This window comes from Triturus cristatus, chromosome 3_1 (genome assembly GCF_964204655.1).
Source record: "Triturus cristatus chromosome 3_1, aTriCri1.1, whole genome shotgun sequence".
Taxonomy (NCBI): domain Eukaryota; kingdom Metazoa; phylum Chordata; class Amphibia; order Caudata; family Salamandridae; genus Triturus; species Triturus cristatus.
In genome coordinates, this window is record NC_140583.1 from 65,919,876 (window position 1) to 65,946,582 (window position 26,707).

General features: G+C 57.5%; 1 protein-coding gene across 2 annotated transcripts in view; it reads right to left on the bottom strand.

The window, feature by feature from the left end:
* Positions 1-26,707, bottom strand: part of ALKBH3 (alkB homolog 3, alpha-ketoglutarate dependent dioxygenase) — a 294,093-nt gene that overhangs the window by 223,281 nt on the left and 44,105 nt on the right. The window contains exons 5-6 of one of the 2 annotated variants that reach the window (XM_085643460.1): positions 21,688-21,735; positions 6,857-6,972 (exon numbers count right to left, since the gene is read on the bottom strand). In XM_085643460.1, coding sequence (XP_085499586.1) covers positions 6,857-6,972; positions 21,688-21,735 — 164 coding nt within the window. The remainder of the gene's footprint in view (positions 1-6,856; positions 6,973-21,687; positions 21,736-26,707) is intronic. The other variant, XM_085643461.1, reaches the window with a different exon arrangement.

Consider the following 26,707-nt stretch of genomic DNA (forward strand, 5'->3'; position numbering starts at 1 on the left):
GGCAGAGGGTCCGTCGGGAGACGGAGTACAGGGGCTTGTCACGGGGGTATACTGGGTGGGCCGGAGCTCGGGCCCTGTCGTGCGGGGGGGGAGCCAGCCCTCTGTGTGGCCTGTCCAACATGCGTCCCCCCCAGCTGAAGGCGGGGAGAGTCACCCATCTCCTTGGGGACTCTCTTCGTCGAGGCGGAAAAAGCGGGACAGGCCGTCCGCGTTGGCGTGGTCTTGGCCTGGCCGGTGCTCCACAGTGAAGTCCATTCCCTGCAGGGAAATGGACCAGCGCAAGAGTTTTGGGTTCTCCCCCCGCATCTGCATCAGCCATTGCAGGGGTCGATGGTCGGTTTGTACCCGGAAGTGGGTACCGAAGAGATAGGGCCGGAGCTTTTTGAGGGCCCACACTACTGCAAATGCCTCCCTCTCGATTGTGCTCCAACGCTGTTCTCGGGCCAGGAGACGTCGACTGATGAAGGCCACCGGCTGGTCATGGCCTTCGGGGTTCAGCTGAGAGAGGACGGCCCCGATGCCGTGGTCGGAGGCGTCGGTCTGTACTACAAATTCCCGACTGTAATCGGGGGCCTGGAGCACCGGGGCGGTGCACAGGGCGGCCTTCAGCTCTTCGAAGGCCGCTTGACAATCAGGAGTCCAGTGGACCCGCTTCGGTTGATTCTTGGATGTGAGTCCCGTGAGGGGCCCCACGATGCTGCCGTAGTCCTTCACGAACCGCCGGTAGTAGCCGGTGAGCCCTAAGAAGGCTCGGACCTCGGTCTGGGTGACGGGGGGCTGCCAGGACTGGATGGCAGCAATCTTAAGTTGTAGTGGGGCCACCAGCCCGCTTCCCACTTGGTGCCCCAGGTAGGTCACAGACCCTTGGCCAATTTGGCACTTGCCGGCTTTAATGGTGAGGCCGGCCCGCTGGAGGGCTTGGAGGACCTCTTGGAGGTGACGGAGGTGGTCGGACCAGTGGCGGCTGTATACAGCGATATCGTCCAGGTAGGCAGCGCTGAATTCTTCGAGCCCTGCCAAGACCTGGTTCACAAGACGTTGGAATGTGGCGGGGGCATTCTTCATGCCAAAGGGCATGACCTTAAATTGATAGTGGCCATCGGGGGTGGAGAAGGCTGACCGTTCTGGAGCCCTGGGTGTGAGGCCGATCTGCCAGTAGCCCGCCGTCAGGTCGAAGATACTAAGGTAGCGGGCGGCCCCCAGCCGGTCGATCAGCTCGTCTGCTCGGGGGATGGGATGAGCGTCGGTCCGGGTGACAGCGTTCAAGCCCCGGTAGTCGACGCAGAATCTCAGTTCAGGGGCGGTGCCGGGGGCAGCGGCCTTGGGAACTAATACAACCGGACTGGCCCAGGGACTGTCCGAGGGCTCGATGACCCCGATCGTGAGCATCTTGGCCACTTCCTCCTGTATGCAGGTCCGTACCCGATCTGGTACGCGGTAGGCCCGGTGCCGGACAGGGGGACTGTCCCCGGTGTCTACGTCGTGCAAACACCAAGGGGTGACCCCGGGGGTGAGTGAGAACAGGGCAGCGAACTGCAGCAGGAGGTCCCGGCAGTCCTGGCGTTGCTCCGAAGTGAGGGCGTCGGAGAGTCGGACCCCATCCACGGAGCCGTCCTTCTCCTGAGTCTTTAAGAGATCCGGGAGGGGCTCGGAGTCTTCTTCTGTACCACTGTCGGTCGCCATCAGGAGGCTTAGTTCTGAGCGCACAAAGTGTGGTTTGAGCCGGTTGGTGTGGAGGACCCGCAGGGGGTTCCGGGTGGACCCCATGTCGATGAGGTAAGTGACGGGGCTTTTACGCTCGACCACTTTGAAGGGCCCCGTCCACTTGTCTTGCAGGGCACATGGTTCGGTGGGGGACATCACCCATACTTGCTGCCCAGGCTCGAACTCAACGGAGGAGGCATTGTGATCATACCACCTTTTCATGTCCTCCTGACTGGCCTCGAGGTTCGCCTTGGCCATCTCCCTGAAGCGCCGGGTCTGGTTTCGTAGGGCCAGGAGGTATTTGAAGACGTCTGGAGGGGTCGTTAGGGGGGCCAACTCCCAGCCCTCCTTCACGAGGCTGAGGGGCCCTCGCACAGGGTGTCCGTATAGGAGTTCAAAGGGGCTAAAGCCGAGGGACTTCTGGGGTACTTCTCGGTAGGCGAAGAGGAGGCACGGGAGCAGTACATCCCACTGGCGACGGAGAGGCTCTTCCAATCCCCCAATCATCCCTTTGAGAGTGCGGTTGAACCGCTCCACTAGTCCGTTTCCTTGGGGGTGATAGGGGGTCGTGAATCTGTATGTGACCCCGCATTGTTGCCAGAGGGACTTCATGTACTTCGATATGAAGTTCGTACCTCGGTCGCTGACGACTTCTCGGGGGAAGCCTACCCGGGAGAAGATCCCCATCAGGGCCCGGCCAACCACTGGAGCGGTCACGGTCCGTAGGGGCACCGCCTCGGGATAGCGGGTGGCATGGTCCACTAGTACCAAGATGAACCTGTGTCCTTGTGCCGTGCGAGGGTCCAGCGGCCCCACAATGTCTATCCCCACCCTCTCGAACGGGGTGGTGACCACCGGGAAGGGTTGTAGAGGAGCCTTAAGCTTCCGGCCACTCTTCCCGCTTGCTTGGCATGTGGGGCACGATCGGCAGTGGTTCAGGACGTCATTCCTCATTTTTGGCCAGAAAAAGTGGGTCACCAGTCGACTGTACGTTTTATCTTGGCCCAGGTGCCCAGCCAGGGGGACATCGTGGGCTAGGTTGAGTAGAAAGTCTCGGAAGCGGAGCGGTACCACCAGAACTCGACTGGCCCCCAGCTCGGCGATTCTTTGCTCGCTGTAGAGCAGGTCGTTATCCCAGTAGACCCAGTGGGTTCCGGTGGTGTCCCCGGCGGCTTGGGTGCTGGCTTGTTGGCGAAGCCCCTCGAGGGAGGGACAGGTCTTTTGCTCCTGGCGGAACTGTTCTTGGGTGGGCCCCCCTTCTTGCCGCCACTGAGCCAGATCCGGAAGGTCCTGGGGTTGCGCGTTTTCTTCGGGGGCCGGGTCTGGGAGGTCGGCCTCGCCGTTGTCCTCTACGGGGGCAACCGGGGGCGGAGGTGCCGGCCATTCGGTTTCTTCTGATCGGGGGGCGGCCCGGCCGGCCATGGATCGGGTGGTTATGCAGGCCCAGTCCGGGAGGCCCAGCATCCCCAAGTGCTCTCTTCTCTCGACGGTGGCCCACGGGGAACTCTCGAGGTCATTCCCCAGGAGGCAGTCCACGGGGGCATCGTCCCGGACCGTCACTTTCAGTAGGCCGGAGACCCCTCCCCATTCAAACGGGACGCAGGCCATCTTGCACATGCTTTCAGAGTTATCTGCCGAGCGGACGGGGCAGAGAATGTTCGGCAAGATCTGCTCGGGCTTCACCAGGTGACAGCGGACGGCCGTCACGCTGGCGCCGGTGTCGCGCAAGGCCTCAGCTCTCTGTCCATTAATGGTCACCCACTGACCGTATTTCCTGGTGTTGGCGGGTAGGGGAGCCCGCGGAACCATGTCTCTTCCCCCTAAGCATGCCAGGACCATGGCGGCCGGTTCCCACCCTTGCTGGTCCGGCTCACACTCCTCGGGGCCCTCCAACGACTGCTCCTCCCCCAGGGCAGCGGCAGCTACCTGGCGGGGTTTGGGCGTTTGGTTCAGCGGGCAGTTCGGATCGTTGGCGTAGTGGCCTAGTCGCTGGCATCTGTGGCACGTGACGTTGGCTCGGTACCCAGGCCGCAACGGGGGGTTGCCCCGGCCGGTCGGCGGCGGGGTGCTGGCCACGGTTGTTGCTGGCAAGGCGTCTCTCCCCCGCCCCTGGCCTCCTCCTCCTCCCCGAGGACGGTGCTGGCCTTGGTTGCTTCTGTTCTGGTCGTGTGGCCCTTTCCGGCCCACTCGGGTGCTCTCCCACCGGTCAGCTTCGGCGGCGAGCTGCCGGGGGTCAGTCAGCTTACTGTCGAGTAGATGCTGCCGGAGCTCGACGAAGCAGTTGTTTGACAGGTGTTCCCATACCATGAGGTTGAAGAGCTGTTCGTAGGTGGTGACCTGACTTCCCTTGATCCAACCCTCGAAGGCCCGGCTGAAATAGTTCACGTATTCCACCCAAGTGGTACCTGGGATCCGGGTGCAATCCCTGAACCTCTGGCGGTACATCTCGGGCGTGAGGCCGTAGCGGGTGAGGAGGGCAGCCTTCATGTGGTCGTAGGACGACATTTGGTGATCGGGGAGCTGCAGCAGGGCATCGCGACCCTCGTTGATAAATCTCCCCCAAAGTCCGGCTCCCCAATCACTCCGGTCGATCCGGTGGGAGGTCATTGCGAACTCATAGGCCTTAAACCATTGTTGTATGTCGTCTTCTCGGACATACTCGCGGACCACATCCTTGGGGATGTGAACTTTTTTCTCAGTTGGTCCCGGGGTGTGTGGTCTTTCAGGCACCCCCAAGTCCTTATGCTGTTTGCGCAGTTCTATCTCTGCCAATTGGCGCTCGTGCTCGAGCGTTATCTTTTTCTCTTCCAGCTCTCTCTGTCTCTGTTTTTCTTCTCGCTCTTCTCGAATCCGCATCTGCTCGAGGTTGAGTTTCTGTTCAGCTAACTTGAGCTCCCCATCCATCTTGAGTCGTGCCATCTCTAATTCGTGCAGTCTGACTCTGTCTCTTTCTCGTATCTCCTCCGGTGATCGGCCCGTTCCCCGTTCCTCGGGAGTCGTGGCGTTCCCCTCTGGTGTGACGCTGTTTTGGTCGGAGGGTCTTGCGACCCCCGTTTCTGTCCACGACTCAAGGGCGTGCTTTAGGTCATCCTTGGTACTCAGGCCAGTGGTAGCAATGCCAAGTTCTATGCAAAATTGTCTCAGTTCGCGGTGGTTGTACTCCTCTAGTTTCTCCATTTGGAACTTCTCGGTGGAGCTGCTATCTTTGGTCGACATCGTGCTTTGTCGTGGGGTGAGCTACTCTCTGTACGATTACGCGTTGATTCGGATCGCGCCGCTGGCCACCAATGTTAGAAAAGGTAGACGGACCGGGAGGGTCGGCCGGGGTCAGGAGGAGAGGTCTCCGGGGAGAGCCGTCTCCAGCGATCGTACAGACAAGTAACTTCCCCCCCACAGACAGATATCACACACGGATAAGGTTCAGTGATCTTTATCGACACTTATTTAAGGTACGGTAAAAGGGTACAAGGAGGTCTGGACTCAGGGGTCCCCTCGATTAGAGTCTCGTAAGGTAGGGAAGGGGGTAGCGGGACAGTCTATTTACCAATCAGGTAATTCGGATGAGATGGTGATGAGCTCACAATCCTCGAGCTTGGTGGTTAGGTGGTATGGGCCGCGGCAGCGCCAGCAGGTCCCGGTGCGGATGGTCGATACAACGGGCCGCGGCAGCGCCAGCAGGTCCCAGGAAGATGAAGGCTGCAGAGGGCCGCGGCAGCGCCAGCAGGTCCCGGGGAGGATGGTCGTTACAACGGGCCGCGGCAGCGCCAGCAGGTCCCAGGAAGATGAAGGTTGCAGAGGGCCGCGGCAGCGCCAGCAGGTCCCGGTGAGGATGGTCGGTACAACGGGCCGCGGCAGCGCCAGCAGGTCCCAGGAAGATGAAGGTTGCAGAAGGCCGCGGCAGCGCCAGCAGGCAGGACGATGGTTCACAAGAGCGGGCTACGGCAGCGCCAGTAGACCGTCAGGGTTGAGTTCACTCGGTGTCTCTCGACTCCAGGATACAACTGCCTTCCTGCTCCGGAGCTGTCTTAGTTATAGGGCTGGTGCCCTTTGATGTCCGGACCCTCGCACTTGGAGGTCGGAGGGTCCGGGATGAAGGTGTCCAGACACCCAGCAGGGGGTGGAGCCAGCGCCTGGGGGCTGCTGGAGGCGATCGGCACCTGGCGGGGGAAGAGCTCTTGACGCTTCGTTCTCCCATTGACCTGCCAAGTGGTCCGCTCACCTCCCGGGTGGATGGTGGTGCCGGGATGTCGGGGCCGGCCAGGCCCGGGGTTAGGGTCGAGGTGAGGCCACGCGGCCGCGTGGTGCAGGGCCCAAGATGGCGGCTTGACCTGGCCGGGGAAGCCGGTGGGGCTGGACCCCGTGATGAGTAGGGGTCCGAGGGCAGAGGGTCCGTCGGGAGACGGAGTACAGGGGCTTGTCACGGGGGTATACTGGGTGGGCCGGAGCTCGGGCCCTGTCGTGCGGGGGGGGAGCCAGCCCTCTGTGTGGCCTGTCCAACACATCCCTGGCAGGGGCACAGCTTGGGCAGTAAGAGTGTGGGGGGCGGCTTCAGATGTTCCAACAATCTGGTTAAAGCAATACATTATGTGAGAAGCAGGGCACTGGGGGGACTTAAGGAGCAGTAGAAAGTGAGAGGAGTGAGGATTATTAGGGTTACATAAAACTCAATATTTTGTCAAATAAACCATTTTTAAGACCTTTAAAAGAAAGACGCGAGTGGTTTTGTCTCTATGTATGTACAAATTCCAGGTGAAATCCTACAAACATCTCACAATGCCCGACTTAAATCACCTGTGCCCAACTATTTACCATAGAATACATTTATTAGGGGGGTGTAACACCCCAAACACGCCCCTGAAGCTCTGCCCCTGATCCTGAGTCCCAGTTTCGACAAACGGGAACCCCAAAACCCCAGCAGAAGGCCGGCCTGAGTTGCTATGTTGCTTTGGGCTGGTATCCCTACATTTTCCAGTCCAAGTAGAGTCTTATTTGGCACAGATTTCAATCCTGGTGGGTGTGTTTGCAGGTTTCTAACACTTGAGAAAGGCGAAAGACCAATAGAACCAACCACCAACTGCTCTGGTTAAAAAAAGAACTTCACTGACCAGCATGGACACATACTTGTAACTCTACCAGTGCCGAACACACCCACCTTGGCCTCGGTCCCGTCGAATGTTGGTTCTCTGCCTCCAAGGGATCTCCCGCTGCAGCTGCTCAAACATCCAGTCTGCCTCTTTGGGGTCAACGAAAGCAGGGAAGAGACGCAGCCTGATGAAGGAGGCAGAGGGGTGAGATGTCAGAGATGCAGGTTTTTTCCATCCACAGTATGAAGTGCTCTATAGATTGAATTTATCTATATGTCACCATCAATGCATCGCTAACGGTACAGTTCAAGATGTCTTCTGCAGATTCTACATACAGCACTGGCAGCAGCAGAGAAAAGTATAATTAAAATCCATACCTAAAAGCCTAAGAGGCACATGACGGTAAGTATTCGAGCTATGTAAGAAACTTGACCATGATAGTAATGTTATTTTGAGAACCGTGGTTGGCAGCACAGTACACGTCAGTTGTTGTAAAAAATGCCCTCATCTCCTCTGCATGTTTTCATATTTTAGGGATGTCTGTCACTCTGATGTGAACCGGTCCCATAAAGAAGAGAAGCCAGTATAATCTCACTAATTTAAATCCAGCCATCACATTTTCTACACATCTCCTCTGGTATGGTGGCGGCATATTAAAACTAAGCTTTCATTGAATGAAAAGGGGTGCTCACAGAGCTGCAAAGTCCATAGATTGCCCCCCAATGTTTTCCTGTGACCCCGGTTTGTTCCCTCTGTGTCACCAAGAGCAGCGAGAGGATCTCCCCACTGATTCTTGGAATTTAGTGGTAGGACGCGTGACCACAGGGAACCAGGAGCACAAGCAAGGACCAACGTGGCATCCTTACAGCATCAACCAGTCCCCTGGAACCTCTGTGGTAGGATGCGTGACCACAGGGACCCAGGAACATAAGCAAGGACCACCGTGGCATCCTCAACAGCATCAAACAGTCCCCTGGAACCTCTGTGGTAAGACGCGTGACCACAAGGACCCAGGAACACAAGCAAGGACCAACGTGGCATCCTCACAGCATCAACCAGTCCCCTGGAACCTCTGTGGTAAGACGCGTGACCATAGGGAGCCAGGAACACAAGCAAGGACCAACGTGGCATCCTCACAGCATCAACCAGTCCCCTGGAACCTCTGTGGTAAGACGCGTGACCACAGTGACCCAGGAACACAAGCAAGGACCAACGTGGCATCCTCACAGCATCAACCAGTCCCCTGGAACCTCAGTGGTAGGATGCGTGACCACAGGGACCCAGGAACATAAGCAAGGACCACCGTGGCATCCTCACAGCATCAAACAGTCCCCTGGAACCTCTGTGGTAAGACGCGTGACCACAAGGACCCAGGAACACAAGCAAGGACCAACGTGGCATCCTCACAGCATCAACCAGTCCCATGGAATCTCTGTGGTAAGACGCGTGACACAGGGAGCCAGGAGCACAAGCAAGGACCAACGTGGCATCCTCACAGCATCAACCAGTCCCCTGGAACCTCTGTGGTAAGACGCGTGACCATAGGGAGCCAGGAACACAAGCAAGGACCAACGTGGCATCCTCACAGCATCAACCAGTCCCCTGGAACCTCTGTGGTAAGACGCGTGACCACAGTGACCCAGGAACACAAGCAAGGACCAACGTGGCATCCTCACAGCATCAACCAGTCCCCTGGAACCTCTGTGGTAAGACGCGTGACCACAGTGACCCAGGAACACAAGCAAGGACCAACGTGGCATCCTCACAGCATCAACCAGTCCCCTGGAACTGCTATGGTAGGACGTGTGACCACAGGGAGCCATGAGCACAAGCAAGGACCAGCGTGCCATCCTTACAGCATTAACCAGTCCCCTGGAACCTCTATGGTAGGACGCGTGACCACAGGAAGCCAGGAGCACAAGCGAGGACCAGCGTGCCATCCTTACAGCATTAACCAGTCCCCTGGAACCTCTATGGTAGGACGCGTGACCACAGGGAGCCAGGAACACAAGCAAGGACCAATGTGGCATCCTTACAGCCTCAACTAGTTCCTCCAGGTGGAGAATAAGATTTTTCCATCCAGAAAGAACCATAGTCCTGTCCATCTGCTGCAAAAGAGTCCTATTGAGATGCAGTCTCTAAAGTTTGTGACCAATGGAAAATAATGTCCTTTGTTCTAACCTTTGACTTGAAATTACTTTTTCCCTTAGACTCCTGTAGCAACAAAAAGAAAGTGGGTTCTGTGACTGATTGCTTTGGGTGGTGGTTTTGTTGGTGAGATCTGCTGTGTTTGCAAACAGCAAGCTCTGCAGTATTGGCCCTGGCTGCTGAGTTTCCAACCTACGCTATGGCTGGGAACTCACAGGAACTTCTTCAATCTGCCCCTGAAATGCCGTGACCTTGGGAGGCACCCTCGCCTTTAAAGTGAGCAGCAGCACATCACTGTTTCAATAAACTAGAGCCGTCCTCTGCTCCTACGGCTGCTTAGAGCAGCTCAGAAGAACACAGGGTCCGGAGTCACCACTGGTTAATGACTACCCGATTGCTTCTCAGTATCCACAGACTGTCCAGAACCTGCAGAAAAGACCTAATGTGGGGGCTCTTTGTTAGCCCCTGTGCACTGACTACACCAAATTCTTTCCAAAGCCAGCCATCGCAACCACACACAGAGACCACACTCTCCGCATCTGTGCAGGGGAATCTTCAACCTGCACCCAAAGGGACCTGCCCAGCAATCATCAAGGGATGGAGGCATCTGCAGACACACACAGAGACCACACTCTCCGCATCTGTGCAGGGGAATCTTCAACTTACATCCAAAGGGACCTGCCCGACACCCATCAAGGGATGGAGGCATCTGCAGACACTCACCGAGACCACACTCTCCGCATCTGTGCAGGGGAATCTTCAACCTGCACCCAAAGGGACCTGCCCGGCACCCATCAAGGGATGGAGGCATCTGCAGACACACACGGAGACCACACTCTCAGCATCTGTGCAGGGGAATCTTCAACCTGCATCCAAAGGGACCTGCCCGACACCCAGCAAGGGATGGATGCATCTGCAGACACACACTGAGACCACACTCTTCGCATCTGTGCAGGGGAATCTTCAACCTGCACCCAAAGGGACCTGCCCGGCACCCATCAAGGGATGGAGGCATCTGCGCACACACACTGAGACCACACTCTCCGCATCTGTGCAGGGGAATCTTCAACCTGCACCCAAAGGGACCTGCCCGGCACCCACCAAGGGATGGAGGCATCTGCAGACACACACCGAGACCACACTCTCCGCATCTGTGCAGGGGAATCTTCAACCTGCACCCAAAGGGGCCTGCCCGGCACCCATCAAAGGATGGAGGCATCTGCACACACACACCGAGACCACACTCTCCGCATCTGTGCAGGGGAATCTTCAACCTGCACCCAAAGGGACCTGCCCTGCACCCATCAAGGGATGGAGGCATCTGCAGACACACACCGAGACCACACTCTCCGCATCTGTGCAGGGGAATCTTCAACCTGCACCCAAAGGGACCTGCCCGGCACCCATCAAGGGATGGAGGAATCTGCAGACACACACTGAGACCACACTCTCCGCATCTGTGCAGGGGAATCTTCAACCTGCACCCAAAGGGGCCTGCCCGGCACCCATCAAAGGATGGAGGCATCTGCACACACACACCGAGACCACACTCTCCGCATCTGTGCAGGGGAATCTTCAACCTGCACCCAAAGGGACCTGCCCGGCACCCACCAAGGGATGGAGGCATCTGCAGACACGCACCGAGACCACACTCTCCGCATCTGTGCAGGGGAATCTTCAACCTGCACCCAAAGGGACCTGCCTGGCACCCATCAAGGGATGGAGGCATCTGCACACACACACCGAGACCACACTCTCCGCATCTGTGCAGGGGAATCTTCAACCTGCACCCAAAGGGACCTGCCCGGCACCCACCAAGGGATGGAGGCATCTGCACACACACACCGAGACCACACTCTCCGCATCTGTGCAGGGGAATCTTCAACCTGCACCCAAAGGGACCTGCCCGGCACCCATCAAGGGATGGAGGCATCTGCAGACACACACTGAGACCACACTCTCCGCATCTGTGCAGGGGAATCTTCAACCTGCACCCAAAGGGACCTGCCCAGCACCCATCAAGGGATGGAGGCATCTGCAGACACACACCGAGACCACACTCTCCGCATCTGTGCAGGGGAATCTTCAACCTGCACCCAAAGGGAGCTGCCTGGCACCCATCAAGGGATGGAGGCATCTGCACACACACACCGAGACCACACTCTCCGCATCTGTGCAGGGGAATCTTCAACCTGCACCCAAAGGGAGCTGCCTGGCACCCATCAAGGGATGGAGGCATCTGCGCACACACACCGAGACCACACTCTCCGCATCTGTGCAGGGGAATCTTCAACCTGCACCCAAAGGGAGCTGCCTGGCACCCATCAAGGGATGGAGGCATCTGCACACACACACCGAGACCACACTCTCCGCATCTGTGCAGGGGAATCTTCAACCTGCACCCAAAGGGAGCTGCCTGGCACCCATCAAGGGATGGAGGCATCTGCACACACACACCGAGACCACACTCTCCGCATCTGTGCAGGGGAATCTTCAACCTGCACCCAAAGGGAGCTGCCTAGCACCCATCAAGGGATGGAGGCATCTGCACACACACACCGAGACCACACTCTCCGCATCTGTGCAGGGGAATCTTCAACCTGCACCCAAAGGGAGCTGCCTGGCACCCATCAAGGGATGGAGGCATCTGCACACACACACCGAGACCACACTCTCCGCATCTGTGCAGGGGAATCTTCAACCTGCACCCAAAGGGAGCTGCCTGGCACCCATCAAAGGATGGAGGCATCTGCACACACACACCGAGACCACACTCTCCGTATCTGTGCATGGGAATCTTCAACCTGCACCCAAAGAGAGCTGCCTGGCACCCATCAAAGGATGGAGGCATCTGCAGACACACACTGAGACCACACTCTCCGCATCTGTGCAGGGGAATCTTCAACCTGCACCCAAAGGGAGCTGCCTGGCACCCATCAAAGGATGGAGGCATCTGCACACACACACCGAGACCACACTCTCCGCATCTGTGCAGGGGAATCTTCAACCTGCACCCAAAGGGAGCTGCCTGGCACCCATCAAGGGATGGAGGCATCTGCAGACACACACGGAGACCACACTCTCCGCATCTGTGCAGGGGAATCTTCAACCTGCACCCAAAGGGAGCTGCCTGGAACCCATCAAAGGATGGAGGCATCTGCGCACACACACACCGAGACCACACTCTCCGCATCTGTGCAGGGGAATCTTCAACCTGCACCCAAAGGGAGCTGCCTGGCACCCATCAAAGGATGGAGGCATCTGCAGACACACACTGAGACCACACTCTCCGCATCTGTGCAGGGGAATCTTCAACCTGCACCCAAAGGGAGCTGCCTGGCACCCATCAAAGGATGGAGGCATCTGCAGACACACACTGAGACCACACTCTCCGCATCTGTGCAGGGGTGTTAGAAATGGCGATTTCTGGTTGGCTAAGGCTTGCGCCAAGGTCAGGCAGAAACCACCACTCTAGTCAGGGCTGGGGAGTTACACGCCAAAGATAACCCCTGCTCACCCCCTTGGTAGCTTGGCACGAGCAGTCAGGCTTATCTCTGAGGCGATGTGTAAAGCGTTTGCGCGCGCACCCAGCAACAACACCCAAGGCCCACCACAAAGGAAACTCCACACAAGGTATTATATAAAAATAACCTTTGTATTATACACAACACATTAGATAAAAACACACACTTTACAATGTGCCAACAGGCACGGGCAGAATTTACAAGGGATTATATATACAGGGGACAGGGCCACATGGACCACTGTCAGGAATTAGCACTTTGTAGAAATAGCAGTTAGAACGTAGGAATAATATTTTAGAACATAGCACATACAATCACTGTAGCACTAAAAATAGCACATGTAGCACACAACCAGTAACTACTGGTATCAGAACGTACCACCTACGCAACCCTAACCACCTTTAGGAATACCACGCAGGGAATCAGGACCTCACTAGCACCACCTGTACTAGGGAGAAAACAACCACCTAAGTATCACACTACTTGTAGGGGTCTAAGCACATAAACACATGATGCATAACATTCAGAGGTGTAAAGCAAAGCACCTGACGCAAAAACACATTCAGAGGTGCAGAACAGGTACAATGGCGCCAGAACTCACATTAGCCACTACCTGTGGCAGTCCCTGGGCCAACTGGCCCTGAAGGGGCAAGGACGCCCTGCGTCCAGAAAAGTCAGGGGCAAGGCTGCGCAGGAGGCGCAGTCCAAAGCTCCGAGGGCCCCAACCTAAACGATGCAGCTGCCCACTAAGTGCTGGGCAGCTGGAGAAAGCAAACGTGGGCACCACTGTGCCTGGGAAACAACTCTTGTCGCTCCCGTGGAGCCTCGGGGCTCAAAACAACAACAAAAGCCCCCTAGAGCCTCTGTGGCTCTGTAAACTAATGTGGGGCAAGGTGGGAGTGGCCCGCTGCCATCTGGGGCCACTCAAACGCTGAAGAAATGCCCCGGTAACGTTGGAGCGCTCTGGGCGCTCTGAGCAATCACTGCTTCGTTGGAGCCTCGTGGGCTCGAGTACACGTTGGGGCGGCCCGCTGCCTTCCGGGGCCGCCCGACACCTGCACTGCCCCGGTACCTGCCGGTGGAGCCCTCTCGGGGCTCAAGAAACTACTGAACTGCCCCCTACAGCATTGGAGCCTCGCAGGCTCTCGCTCACACAGGCCCCCCCCTCAGCCCCACGGGGACTCTTACATCCACGGACGCCTCACCTGGCTTCCAGGATGCTCCCGCGGCCGCGTCGGGCTTCTGGGCAGCGGCCGGCACGGGACGGACACGGAGCCTGCACGGCTCCGTCGGCTCAGCTCTCGCGGTCTCCTCTCGCTCGCCGGAGCACGGGGTGGGCTCCCGTAGACTTCCGGCCTCCGGCCGAGGCCCCGCCCACGTCACCACGAACTCTGCCTGACTTCCTGTCGTCCGGAGCCGGGCTGCAGCGGTGACTTTTGGATCGCGGTAATGTGGGGTGGGCACCCGCTAGGGGGGCGAGAATCCAAACGCGGCAAAGTCCCTGGCGGGGTGGGCACCCGCTAGGGATATTAATTTTCAATAAAGCGGGGTGGGCACCCGCTAACACGCTCGGCAATGTCCCTGGCAGGGTGGGCACCTGCCAGTGGACGTCGGAATCGGCAAAGCCAGGGCAAACGCCGGGTGGGCACCGGCTTCCAAAAATAAAGCGCTCCTAGCGCTATGAAGCCAATGAAAGCGCTCCCAGCGCTACCAGTCGAATAAAAGCGCTCCCAGGCGCTTAGGGCTGCAAAAAGCGCTCCCAGCGCTTTAAGAATGATAATAAAGTCCAGCAACAAATGGTCCTTCAAGAGCAGGGGGGCAAGGCTGGACCCAGAGCCAGCTCACTGGGCCTCCAGGCAGGGAGGTAGTCCAAGTGGCGGTCCTCTGGTCCAGCAGCAGCAGCAGCCCCCCTCAGGTAAGATCCTGGCAGAGAACAGTTTCTGTGGGGACACAGCCCCATTTTTATACATGCAAACCCTTTGTTCTGGGGTCAGGGTGAGGGGGAAAACCAGTCGCAGCTGGTTGGGGAGCACCCTTGATGTGCTCAGCCCCTCACTCTATTCACTGGAAGGGCTAGGGTCGTCAGTCGCACCACAGGGGGCGGGGCCAGCATTGTGTTTGGAAAACCCTGTCCTATTCAGGACCCAGGTGGACTCCTCCCACCCATCTAGCTGCTGATCTCCCCATTCACCACTGGGTGACTCATCCTGACACTGGGGAATCCCTAGCCCGTCACATGACACGACCAGCCAATCACGCGACAGACACACTGCACACAGAAGTGCCCACTTCTAGAAGTGGCACTTCCACACTAGGTACATGCACGCCGCACACATCATCGCGCAGCATTCACTCCCACGAGTCCGCACATACCAAACTCGGGCCTGCACACCCCACGCATCAGGAACTACTAGGGACACATACATTCCCCATGCATTCCTATGGGAGGGCAGGCCTATCTCACCACATGCACTCAGAGCACGCACGCACTTTACCCTGGGACACAGGGAAAGTGCGCAGAGACCAAACAATCACCATACCAAGTCACCAATAAAAAGCCAAAAAGTCCAGGGGTGAACCTGCCAGAAGGGCCAAGTCCAACAAGGGGAATCTTCAACCTGCACCCAAAGGGAGCTGCCTGGCACCCATCAAAGGATGGAGGCATCTGCAGACACACACTGAGACCACACTCTCCGCATCTGTGCAGGGGAATCTTCAACCTGCACCCAAAGGGGCCTGCCCGGCACCCATCAAGGGATGGTGGCATCTGCAGACACACACAGAGACCACACTCTCCGCATCTGTGCAGGGGAATCTTCAACCTGCACCCAAAGGGGCCTGCCCGGCACCCTTCAAGGGATGGAGGCATCTGCACACACACACCAAGACCACACTCTCCGCATCTGTGCAGGGGAATCTTCAACCTGCACCCAAAGGGAGCTGCCTGGCACCCATCAAGGGATGGAGGCATCTGCACACACACACCGAGACCACACTCTCCGCATCTGTGCAGGGGAATCTTCAACCTGCACCCAAAGGGAGCTGCCTGGCACCCATCAAAGGATGGAGGCATCTGCACACACACACCGAGACCACACTCTCCGCATCTGTGCAGGGGAATCTTCAACCTGCACCCAAAGGGAGCTGCCTGGCACCCATCAAAGGATGGAGGCATCTGCAGACACACACTGAGACCACACTCTCCGCATCTGTGCAGGGGAATCTTCAACCTGCACCCAAAGGGAGCTGCCTGGCACCCATCAAAGGATGGAGGCATCTGCAGACACACACAGAGACCACACTCTCCGCATCTGTGCAGGGGAATCTTCAACCTGCACCCAAAGGTGCCTGCCCGGCACCCATCAAGGGATGGAGGCATCTGCAGACACACACCGAGACCACACTCTCCGCATCTGTGCAGGGGAATCTTCAACCTGCACCCAAAGGGAGCTGCCTGGCACCCATCAAAGGATGGAGGCATCTGCAGACACACACTGAGACCACACTCTCCGCATCTGTGCAGGGGAATCTTCAACCTGCACCCAAAGGGAGCTGCCTGGCACCCATCAAAGGATGGAGGCATCTGCAGACACACACTGAGACCACACTCTCCGCATCTGTGCAGGGGAATCTTCAACCTGCACCCAAAGGGGCCTGCCCGGCACCCATCAAGGGATGGTGGCATCTGCAGACACACACAGAGACCACACTCTCCGCATCTGTGCAGGGGAATCTTCAACCTGCACCCAAAGGGGCCTGCCCGGCACCCTTCAAGGGATGGAGGCATCTGCACACACACACCGAGACCACACTCTCTGCATCTGTGCAGGGGAATCTTCAACCTGCACCCAAAGGGAGCTGCCTGGCACCCATCAAGGGATGGAGGCATCTGCACACACACACCGAGACCACACTCTCCGCATCTGTGCAGGGGAATCTTCAACCTGCACCCAAAGGGAGCTGCCTGGCACCCATCAAAGGATGGAGGCCTCTGCACACACACACCGAGACCACACTCTCCGCATCTGTGCAGGGGAATCTTCAACCTGCACCCAAAGGGAGCTGCCTGGCACCCATCAAAGGATGGAGGCATCTGCAGACACACACTGAGACCACACTCTCCGCATCTGTGCAGGGGAATCTTCAACCTGCACCCAAAGGGGCCTGCCCGGCACCCATCAAGGGATGGAGGCATCTGCAGACACACACCGAGACCACACTCTCCGCATCTGTGCAGGGGAATCTTCAACCTGCACCCAAAGGGAGCTGCCTGGCACCCATCAAAGGATGGAGGCATCTGCAGACACACACTGAGACCACACTCTCCGCATCTGTGCAGGGGAATCTTCAACCTGCACCCAAAGGGAGCTGCCTGGCACCCATCAAAGGATGGAGGCATCTGCAGACACACACTGAGACCACACTCTCCGCATCTGTGCAGGGGAATCTTCAACCTGCACCCAAAGGGGCCTGCCCGGCACCCATCAAGGGATGGTGGCATCTGCAGACACACACAGAGACCACACTCTCCGCATCTGTGCAGGGGAATCTTCAACCTGCACCCAAAGGGGCCTGCCCGGCACCCTTCAAGGGATGGAGGCATCTGCACACACACACCGAGACCACACTCTCTGCATCTGTGCAGGGGAATCTTCAACCTGCACCCAAAGGGAGCTGCCTGGCACCCATCAAGGGATGGAGGCATCTGCACACACACACCGAGACCACACTCTCCGCATCTGTGCAGGGGAATCTTCAACCTGCACCCAAAGGGAGCTGCCTGGCACCCATCAAAGGATAGAGGCCTCTGCACACACACACCGAGACCACACTCTCCGCATCTGTGCAGGGGAATCTTCAACCTGCACCCAAAGGGAGCTGCCTGGCACCCATCAAAGGATGGAGGCATCTGCAGACACACACTGAGACCACACTCTCCGCATCTGTGCAGGGGAATCTTCAACCTGCACCCAAAGGGGCCTGCCCGGCACCCATCAAGGGATGGTGGCATCTGCAGACACACACAGAGACCACACTCTCCGCATCTGTGCAGGGGAATCTTCAACCTGCACCCAAAGGGGCCTGCCCGGCACCCATCAAAGGATGGAGGCATCTGCACACACCGAGACCACACTCTCCGCATCTGTGCAGGGGAATCTTCAACCTGCACCCAAAGGGGCCTGCCCGGCACCCATCAAGGGATGGTGGCATCTGCAGACACACACAGAGACCACACTCTCCGCATCTGTGCAGGGGAATCTTCAACCTGCACCCAAAGGGGCCTGCCCGGCACCCATCAAAGGATGGAGGCATCTGCACACACACACCGAGACCACACTCTCCGCATCTGTGCAGGGGAATCTTCAACCTGCACCCAAAGGGGCCTGCCCGGCACCCATCAAGGGATGGTGGCATCTGCAGACACACACAGAGACCACACTCTCCGAATCTGTGCAGGGGAATCTTCAACCTGCACCCAAAGGGGCCTGCCCGGCACCCTTCAAGGTATGGAGGCATCTGCACACACACACCGAGACCACACTCTCCGCATCTGTGCAGGGGAATCTTCAACCTGCACCCAAAGGGAGCTGCCTGGCACCCATCAAAGGATGGAGGCATCTGCAGACACACACTGAGACCACACTTTCCGCATCTGTGCAGGGGAATCTTCAACCTGCACCCAAAGGGACCTGCCCGGCACCCATCAAGGGATGGAGGCATCTGCAGACACACACTGAGACCACACTCTCCGCATCTGTGCAGGGGAATCTTCAACCTGCACCCAAAGGGGCCTGCCCGGCACCCATCAAGGGATGGAGGCATCTGCAGACACACACCGAGACCACACTCTCCGCATCTGTGCAGGGGAATCTTCAACCTGCACCCAAAGGGAGCTGCCTGGCACCCATCAAGGGATGGAGGCATCTGCACACACACACCGAGACCACACTCTCCGCATCTGTGCAGGGGAATCTTCAACCTGCACCCAAAGGGAGCTGCCTGGCACCCATCAAAGGATGGAGGCATCTGCACACACACACCGAGACCACACTCTCCGCATCTGTGCAGGGGAATCTTCAACCTGCACCCAAAGAGAGCTGCCCAGCAATCATCAAAGGATGGAGGCATATGCAGACACACACTGAGACCACACTCTCCGCATCTGTGCAGGGGAATCTTCAACCTGCACCCAAAGGGAGCTGCCTGGCACCCATCAAAGGATGGAGGCATCTGCAGACACACACTGAGACCACACTCTCCGCATCTGTGCAGGGGAATCTTCAACCTGCACCCAAAGGGACCTGCCCGGCACCAATCAAGAGATGGAGGCATCTGCAGACACACACCGAGACCACACTCTCCGCATCTGTGCAGGGGAATCTTCAACCTGCACCCAAAGGGAGCTGCCTGGCACCCATCAAAGGATGGAGGCATCTGCAGACACACACTGAGACCACACTCTCCGCATCTGTGCAGGGGAATCTTCAACCTGCACCCAAAGGGAGCTGCCTGGCACCCATCAAAGGATGGAGGCATCTGCACACACACACCGAGACCACACTCTCCGCATCTGTGCAGGGGAATCTTCAACCTGCACCCAAAGGGGCCTGCCCGGCACCCATCAAAGGATGGAGGCATCTGCAGACACACACTGAGATCACTCTCTCCGCATCTGTGCAGGGGAATCTTCAACCTGCACCCAAAGGGAGCTGCCTGGCACCCATCAAAGGATGGAGGCATCTGCAGACACACACTGAGACCACACTCTCCGCATCTGTGCAGGGGAATCTTCAACCTGCACCCAAAGGGAGCTGCCTGGCACCCATCAAAGGATGGAGGCATCTGCAGACACACACTGAGACCACACTCTCCGCATCTGTGCAGGGGAATCTTCAACCTGCACCCAAAGGGAGCTGCCTGGCACCCATCAAGGGATGGAGGCATCTGCACACACACACCGAGACCACACTCTCCGCATCTGTGCAGGGGAATCTTCAACCTGCACCCAAAGGGAGCTGCCCGGCACCCATCAAGGGATGGAGGCATCTGCACACACACACCGAGACCACACTCTCCGCATCTGTGCAGGGGAATCTTCAACCTGCACCTAAAGGGAGCTGCCTGGCACCCATCAAAGGATGGAGGCATCTGCACACACACACCGAGACCACACTCTGCGCATCTGTGCAGGGGAATCTTCAACCTGCACCCAAAGGGGCCTGCCCGGCACCCATCAAGGGATGGAGGCATCTGCAGACACACTGAGCGGTGAGAGACCCATCACTTGCTGTCTGTGTGCTGCGTACACACGGTATCAGACTGTCTTGATAATGGGCACATGGCCCCAGCTGGCACTTGGCACATCCAGTGTAGGTGTGCACATGACCACACTGGTGCCGTACAAGACATATGTTAACATGGTTGCTTTGCTACATTTAGACGTCCATTTCTTTCATTTCAAATTGATGGATAGGAAGGATTTAGCCAGGATGACTGAAAATACAACTGAGACTAGAACCTGTTGAAGTCCCACGGAGCGATTTTCCAACCAAGCCAGAGATAATCCAGAGGAAATTCCAACCCCCCCCCCCCCCCCCCCCCCCCATAAGGTTCCAACTACATACACACCAGTAGGAATTATAGGGCGGTCAGCGTGAGCATGACGACCCACTTTTCTGTATCCACCATGAGCATCTATTCAGGGCTCCCACTGTTTGCGCACGTTTCTTCCCCTCTATCGGAGCAGAAGGATGTGGAAGTAGTCTCTTTACAGTATCACTCAGTGTCTGAGGCGAGCCAGGAGTCAAAGCGTATACTTTGCTGATCTCCTGGAGGCTAAGCTTGCAAGTCTACTAGATGACCCTCCTAATATTTACTTGCCAAATATCACACTGTGCATCATGAGGAAGCAGAGTCTGATTAGAACATAATGTACTGCCTCCCATTGGTTTTCCTAGGTGTGCTATAGGCGGCCTTCTATTGTGGTCAGTGCAGTTGTCCACGTGTGCGTTTAAAATATGAAAGCTGCATGGAATGCCAGAGCAGTGCTTGCTGTACATAACATACCAACTTGCAACCACAACTCAGAACTGCACGTCTTAGGCTGGTTTGAAATCTTGCCTCATGTCTTTCTATGGCTTTCCTTTCAGTCTGCCGGAGATGCAGCCACCCTAATGGCAGAGTCCCATCTTATGATTAATGCTGGTAAGGGGCAGGCAAGAAGGGCACTCCAGGAAATCAGTTAGGGCTCAATATGGCGCCTCAGTGCTTCTGTATAGGTTGTAGGCACAGTCGGCACACGGATCTCCCTAAGCCTCAGCATCACACAATGCATCGCAGGTGTGAGCTAGCTAGGTGTGCACTGTGAGCTACTACACTGAGCCTCAGCGGTGGTCAGCACATGCAACACGTGCAGACTGGACAAGGAGGCCATGGACTTTATTCGACTCCGGAAACCCTGGTTTCACCATAAAATACAGAGGGTTGGGAGGAAATAAACTGGACATGAAGACTTTGCTACCAACAGCACCTCGCTCTTCGGATGCTTCTAGGCGGCCACCTCTTGAGGGAAAGAAGCCCTTCTCGGTGTCAGAAGGCTGACTGACAGAGCTCCATGGAGCCTCACCTGCCTGGTGTGGCAGCGAACATTCCGTCTACTGTCTGATAGCACGTGAAACGAAACATCGACTGTACAAAGTGAGTTTTCTGAACAACTTCAGAGTGACATCAGGTGCAGAAGGGAGCTTTGGTCAGACACATTTAGGATGTATTGTTATGTTCATGTAAAGAACTAAAGCGGCAGAGTTAGGACCAGACATGGGACTGAAAATGTGGGGTAAAGGGTGGGAGTCCAAAGAGACACCAGTTGCATGTGGAAGTGGTCAATGGGCACAGAGTACTAATCGCCTGGACAGGCGGGGAATGCCATAGTTCCAGACCCTGGTACTAAACGCATGAGGTTCCAAAGACAGGTTAGGTCATGAGGACAGATGTGGGGACTGGAGTTTAGGGGTATGGGGGAAGGGATAAGACCTGAGTGCAAAATGTATGGGTGTAAACACAACTCAATGTGATATTGACAACATCTGCTGAGGAATGAAACAGACAACAGAAGGGGAGAATCACAGGGAAACAACTTGGTGTGAAAGGATAGCAAAAAAGATGAATTCATATAGCAGAGGAAAGACATACCTCTTACTGAAAATAATATGTTACGTTACACCTACCTCGATACTCCTGCGGAAGACACACTGATGTCAAACACGCCTGCTTTGCTGTGAAGAACACGTTACATGTGTTAGTGCTGAGGCGCTGAGCAATTAATACACTGTTTACTGAATACATCATTCGGATCCGCTAAACAACCCCCACGTCATCAACCACACTTTACTAGTTCGATGATCCTCACAGTCATTACCTCACCGCATAGGAAAGAACAATGCAAGGGCAGCAACATCACTCTCCTCTCACACCCATGCCAACATCTTCCAAGGCGCCACCTCTGCTTTCCAAAGCAACAGCTTCCCTAACAAAAGCCCTTGGATCAGCTCACCCTGGTGCTTATAAATGAAACCAGAATAGATTGTGTTTAATGCAGACACAGCTGCAGCCTAAAGACACAAGAACCAGGAAGGACTGCACTGACCAACAAGCAGAAGGACTCTCTGATCTGTACAGCTCACTGATGACGATGAGCTACTGACTCCCAAACCCCTATGCATGAGACAAGTTTAGATGCTGACTGGTAAACGCATCAGAAGTACTCCCAGCCAATCAAGGAGAAAGAACAGCCAGCGCGGTCAACCCAACTGTTGGACAGGCCACATGAAGGGCTTGCTCCCTCCCTGCACGACAGGGCCCGAGCTCCGGCCCACCAGGCATACCCCCGCGACAAGCACCTGTACCCCGTCTCCCGACGGATCTCCTGCCCTCGGACCACTACTCATCACGGGGTCCAGCCCCACCGGCTTCCCCGGCCGGGTCAAGCCTCCATCTTGGGCCCTGCACCACGCGGCCGCGTGGCCTCACCCCGACCCCAACCCCGGGCCTGGCCGGCCCCGACATCCCGGCACCACCATCCACCCAGGAGGTGAGCGGACCACTTGGCAGGTCAATGGGAGGACGAGGTGTCAAAGGCTCTCCCCCGCCAGGTGCCGATCGCCCCCAGCTCCCCCAGGCACTGGCTCCACCCCCTGCTGGGTGTCTGGACACCTTCATCCCGGACCCTCCGACCTCCAAGTGCGAGGGTCCGGACATCAAAGGGCACCAGCCCTATAACTGGGGCAGCTCCGGAGCAGGAAGGCAGTTGTATCCTGGAGTCGAGAGACACCGAGTGAACTCAGCCTTGACGGTCTACTGGCGCTGCCGTAGCCCGCTCTTGTGACCATCGTTCTGCCTGCTGGCGCTGCCGCGGCCTTCTGCAATCTCCATCCTCACCGGGACCTGCTGGCGCTGCCGCGGACCGTACATCGATCATCTTCCTGGGACCTGCTGGCGCTGCCGCGGCCCGTTGCACCAACCATCTTCACCGGGACCTGCTGGCGCTGCCGCGGACCGTACATCGACCATCTTCCTGGGACCTGCTGGCGCTGCCGCGGCCCGTTGTACCAACCATCTTCACCGGGACCTGCTGGCGCTGCCGCGGACCGTACATCGACCATCTTCCTGGGACCTGCTGGCGCTGCCGCGGCCCGTTGTAACGACCATCATCACCGGGACCTGCTGGCGCTGCCGCGGCCCGTACCACCTAACCACCAAGCTCGAGGATTGTGAGCTCATCATCTCATCCGAACTACCCGACTGGTGAATAGACTGTCCCGCTACCCCCTTTCCTACCTTGCGAGACTCGAATCGAGGGGACCCCTGAGTCCAGACCTCCTTGTACCATTCAACCGTACCTTAAGAAGTGCTTATAAAGAACACTGAACCTTATCCGTGTGTGGTATCTGTCTGTGGGGGGGGAAGTTACTTGTCTGTACGATCGCTGGAGACGGTTCTCCCCGGAGACCTCTCCTCCTGACCCCGGCCGACCCTCCCGGTCCGTCTACCTTTTCTAACATTGGTGGCCAGCGGCGCGATCCGAATCAACGCGTAATCGTACAGAGAGTAGCTCACCCCACGACAAAAACACAATGTCGACCAAAGATAGCAGCCCCACCGAGAAATTCCAAATGGAGAAATTAGAAGAATACAACCACCGCGATCTAAGACAATTTTGCATAGAACTTGGCATTGCTACCACCGGCCTAAGTACCAAGGATGATCTAAAGCGCGCCCTTGAGTCATGGACAGAAACTGGGGTCGCAGGACCCTCCGACCAAAGCAGCGTCACACCAGACCAGAACGGCATCACACCAGAGGGGAACGCCACGGCTCCCGAGGAGCGGGGAACGGGCCTCTCACAAGAGGAGATCCGAGAAAGAGACAGAATCAGATTACACGAGTTGGAGATGGCACGACTCAAGATGGATGGGGAACTCAAGTTAGCTGAACAGAAACTCAACCTCGAGCACATGCGGCTCCGAGATGAACGAGAAGAGAAGCAGAGACAGAGAGAGCTGGAGGAGAAAAAAATAACGCTCGAGCACGAGCGCCGACTAGCGGAGATAGAACTGCGAAAGCAGAATAAGGAACTGGGGGTGCCTGAGCGACCGCACACCCCGGGGCCAATTGAGAAAAAAGTCCATATCCCCAAGGATGTTGTCCGCGAGTATGTCCGAGAAGACGACATACAGCAATGGTTTAAAGCCTATGAGATCGCCATGACCTCCCACCGGATCGACCGGAGTGATTGGGGAGCCGGACTTTGGGGGAGGTTTATCAACGAGGGTCGCGATGCCCTACTGCAGCTCCCAGATCACCAAATGTCGTCCTACGACCACATGAAGGCTGCCCTCCTCACCCGCTACGGCCTCACACCCGAGATGTACCGCCAGAGGTTCAGAGATTGCACCCGGATCCCAGGTACAACTTGGGTGGAATACGTGAACTATTTCAGCCGTGCCTTCGAGGGTTGGATCAAGGGGAGTCAGGTCACCACCTACGAACAACTCTTCAACCTTATGGTATGGGAGCACCTGTCAAACAACTGTTTCGTCGAGCTCAGGCAGCACCTCCTCGACAGTAAGCTGACTGACCCCCGGCAGCTCGCCGCCGAAGCTGACCGATGGGAAAGCACCCGAGTGGGCCGGAAGGGGCCACACGACCAGAACAGAAGCAGCCAAGGCCAGCACCGTCCTCGGGGAGGAGGAGGGGGCCAGGGTCGAGGGAGAGACGCCTTGCCAGCAACACCCGTGGCCAGCACCCCGCCTCCGGCCGGCCGGGGCAACCCCCCGTTGCGGCCCGGGTTCCGAGCCAACGTCACGTGCCACCGGTGCCAGCGACTAGGCCACTACGCCAATGACCCGAACTGCCCGCTAAACCAAACACCCAAGCCCCGCCAGGTAGCGGCCGCCGCCCTGGGGGAAGAGCGATTATCGGAGAAACCCGAAGAGTATGAGCCGGCCCAGCAAGGGTGGGAACCGGCCGCCATGGTCCTGGCGTGCTTAGGGGGAAGAGACATGGTCCCGCGGGCTCCCCTACCCGCCAACACCAGGAAATACGGTCAGTGGGTGACCATTAATGGACAGAGGGCCGAGGCCCTGCGTGACACCGGCGCCAGTGTGACGGCCGTCCGCTGTCACCTGGTGAAGCCCGAGCAGATCCTGCCGAACATTCTCTGCCCCGTCCGCTCGGCAGATAACTCTGAGAGTATGTGTAAAATGGCCTGCGTCCCATTCGAATGGGGAGGGGTCTCCGGCCTGCTGAAAGTGACGGTCCGGGACGATGCCCCCGTGGACTGCCTCCTGGGGAATGATCTCGAGAGTTCCCCGTGGGCCACCGTCGAGAGAAGAGAGCACCTGGGGATGCTGGGCCTCCCGGACTGGGCCTGCATAACCACCCGGTCCATGGCCGCCCGTGCCGCCCCCCGATCAGAAGAACCCGAATGGCCAGCACCTCCGCCCCCGGTCGCCCCAGTAGAGGGCAACGACGAGGCCGGCCTCCCGGACCCGACGACCGAAGAGGACGCGCAACCCCAGGACCTTCCGGATCTGGCTCAGTGGCGTCAAGAAGGGGGGCCCACCCAAGAACAGTTCCGCCAGGAACAAAAGACCTGTCCCTCCCTCGAGGGACTCCGCCAACAAGCCAGCGCCCAAAACGCAGGGGACGCCACCGGAACTCACTGGGTCTACTGGGATAACGACCTGCTCTACAGCGAGCAAAGAATCGCCGAGCTGGGGGCCGGTCGAGTTCTGGTGGTACCTCTCCGCTTCAGAGACTTTCTGCTCAACTTAGCCCACGATGTCCCCCTGGCTGGACACCTGGGCCAGGACAAAACGTACAGTCGCCTAGTGACCCACTTTTTCTGGCCAAAAATGAGGAATGACGTCCTGAACCACTGCCGATCTTGCCCCACATGCCAAGCCAGCGGGAAGAGTGGTCGGAAGCTGAAAGCCCCTCTGCAACCCTTCCCTGTGGTCACCACCCCGTTCGAGAGGGTGGGGATAGACATTGTGGTGCCTCTGGACCCCCGCACGGCACAAGGACACAGGTTCATCTTAGTGCTAGTGGACCATGCCACCCGCTATCCCGAGGCGGTGCCCCTACGGACCGTGACAGCTCCGGTGGTGGGCCGGGCCCTAATGGGGGATCTTCTCCCGGGTAGGCTTCCCCCGAGAAGTCGTCAGCGACCGAGGCACAAATTTCATATCCAAATACATGAAGTCCCTCTGGCAACAATGCGGGGTCACCTACAGATTCACGACCCCCTATCACCCCCAGGGGAACGGACTAGTGGAGCGTTTTAACCGCACTCTCAAGGGGATGATTGGGGGATTGGAAGAGCCCCTCCGTCGCCAGTGGGATGTACTACTCCCGTGCCTCCTCTTCGCCTACCGGGAAGTTCCCCAGAAGTCCCTCGGTTTTAGCCCTTTCGAACTCCTGTACGGGCACCCTGTGCGAGGGCCCCTCAGCCTCGTCAAGGAAGGTTGGGAGATGGCCCCCCTAACAACCCCTCCAGACGTCTTCAAATACATCCTGGCCCTACGAAACCAGACCCGGCACTTCAGGGAGATGGCCAAGGCGAACCTCGAGGCCAGCCAGGAGGACATGAAGAGGTGGTATGATCACAATGCCTCCTCCGTTGAATTCGAGCCTGGTCAGCAGGTATGGGTGATGTCCCCCACCGAACCATGTGCCTTGCAAGAT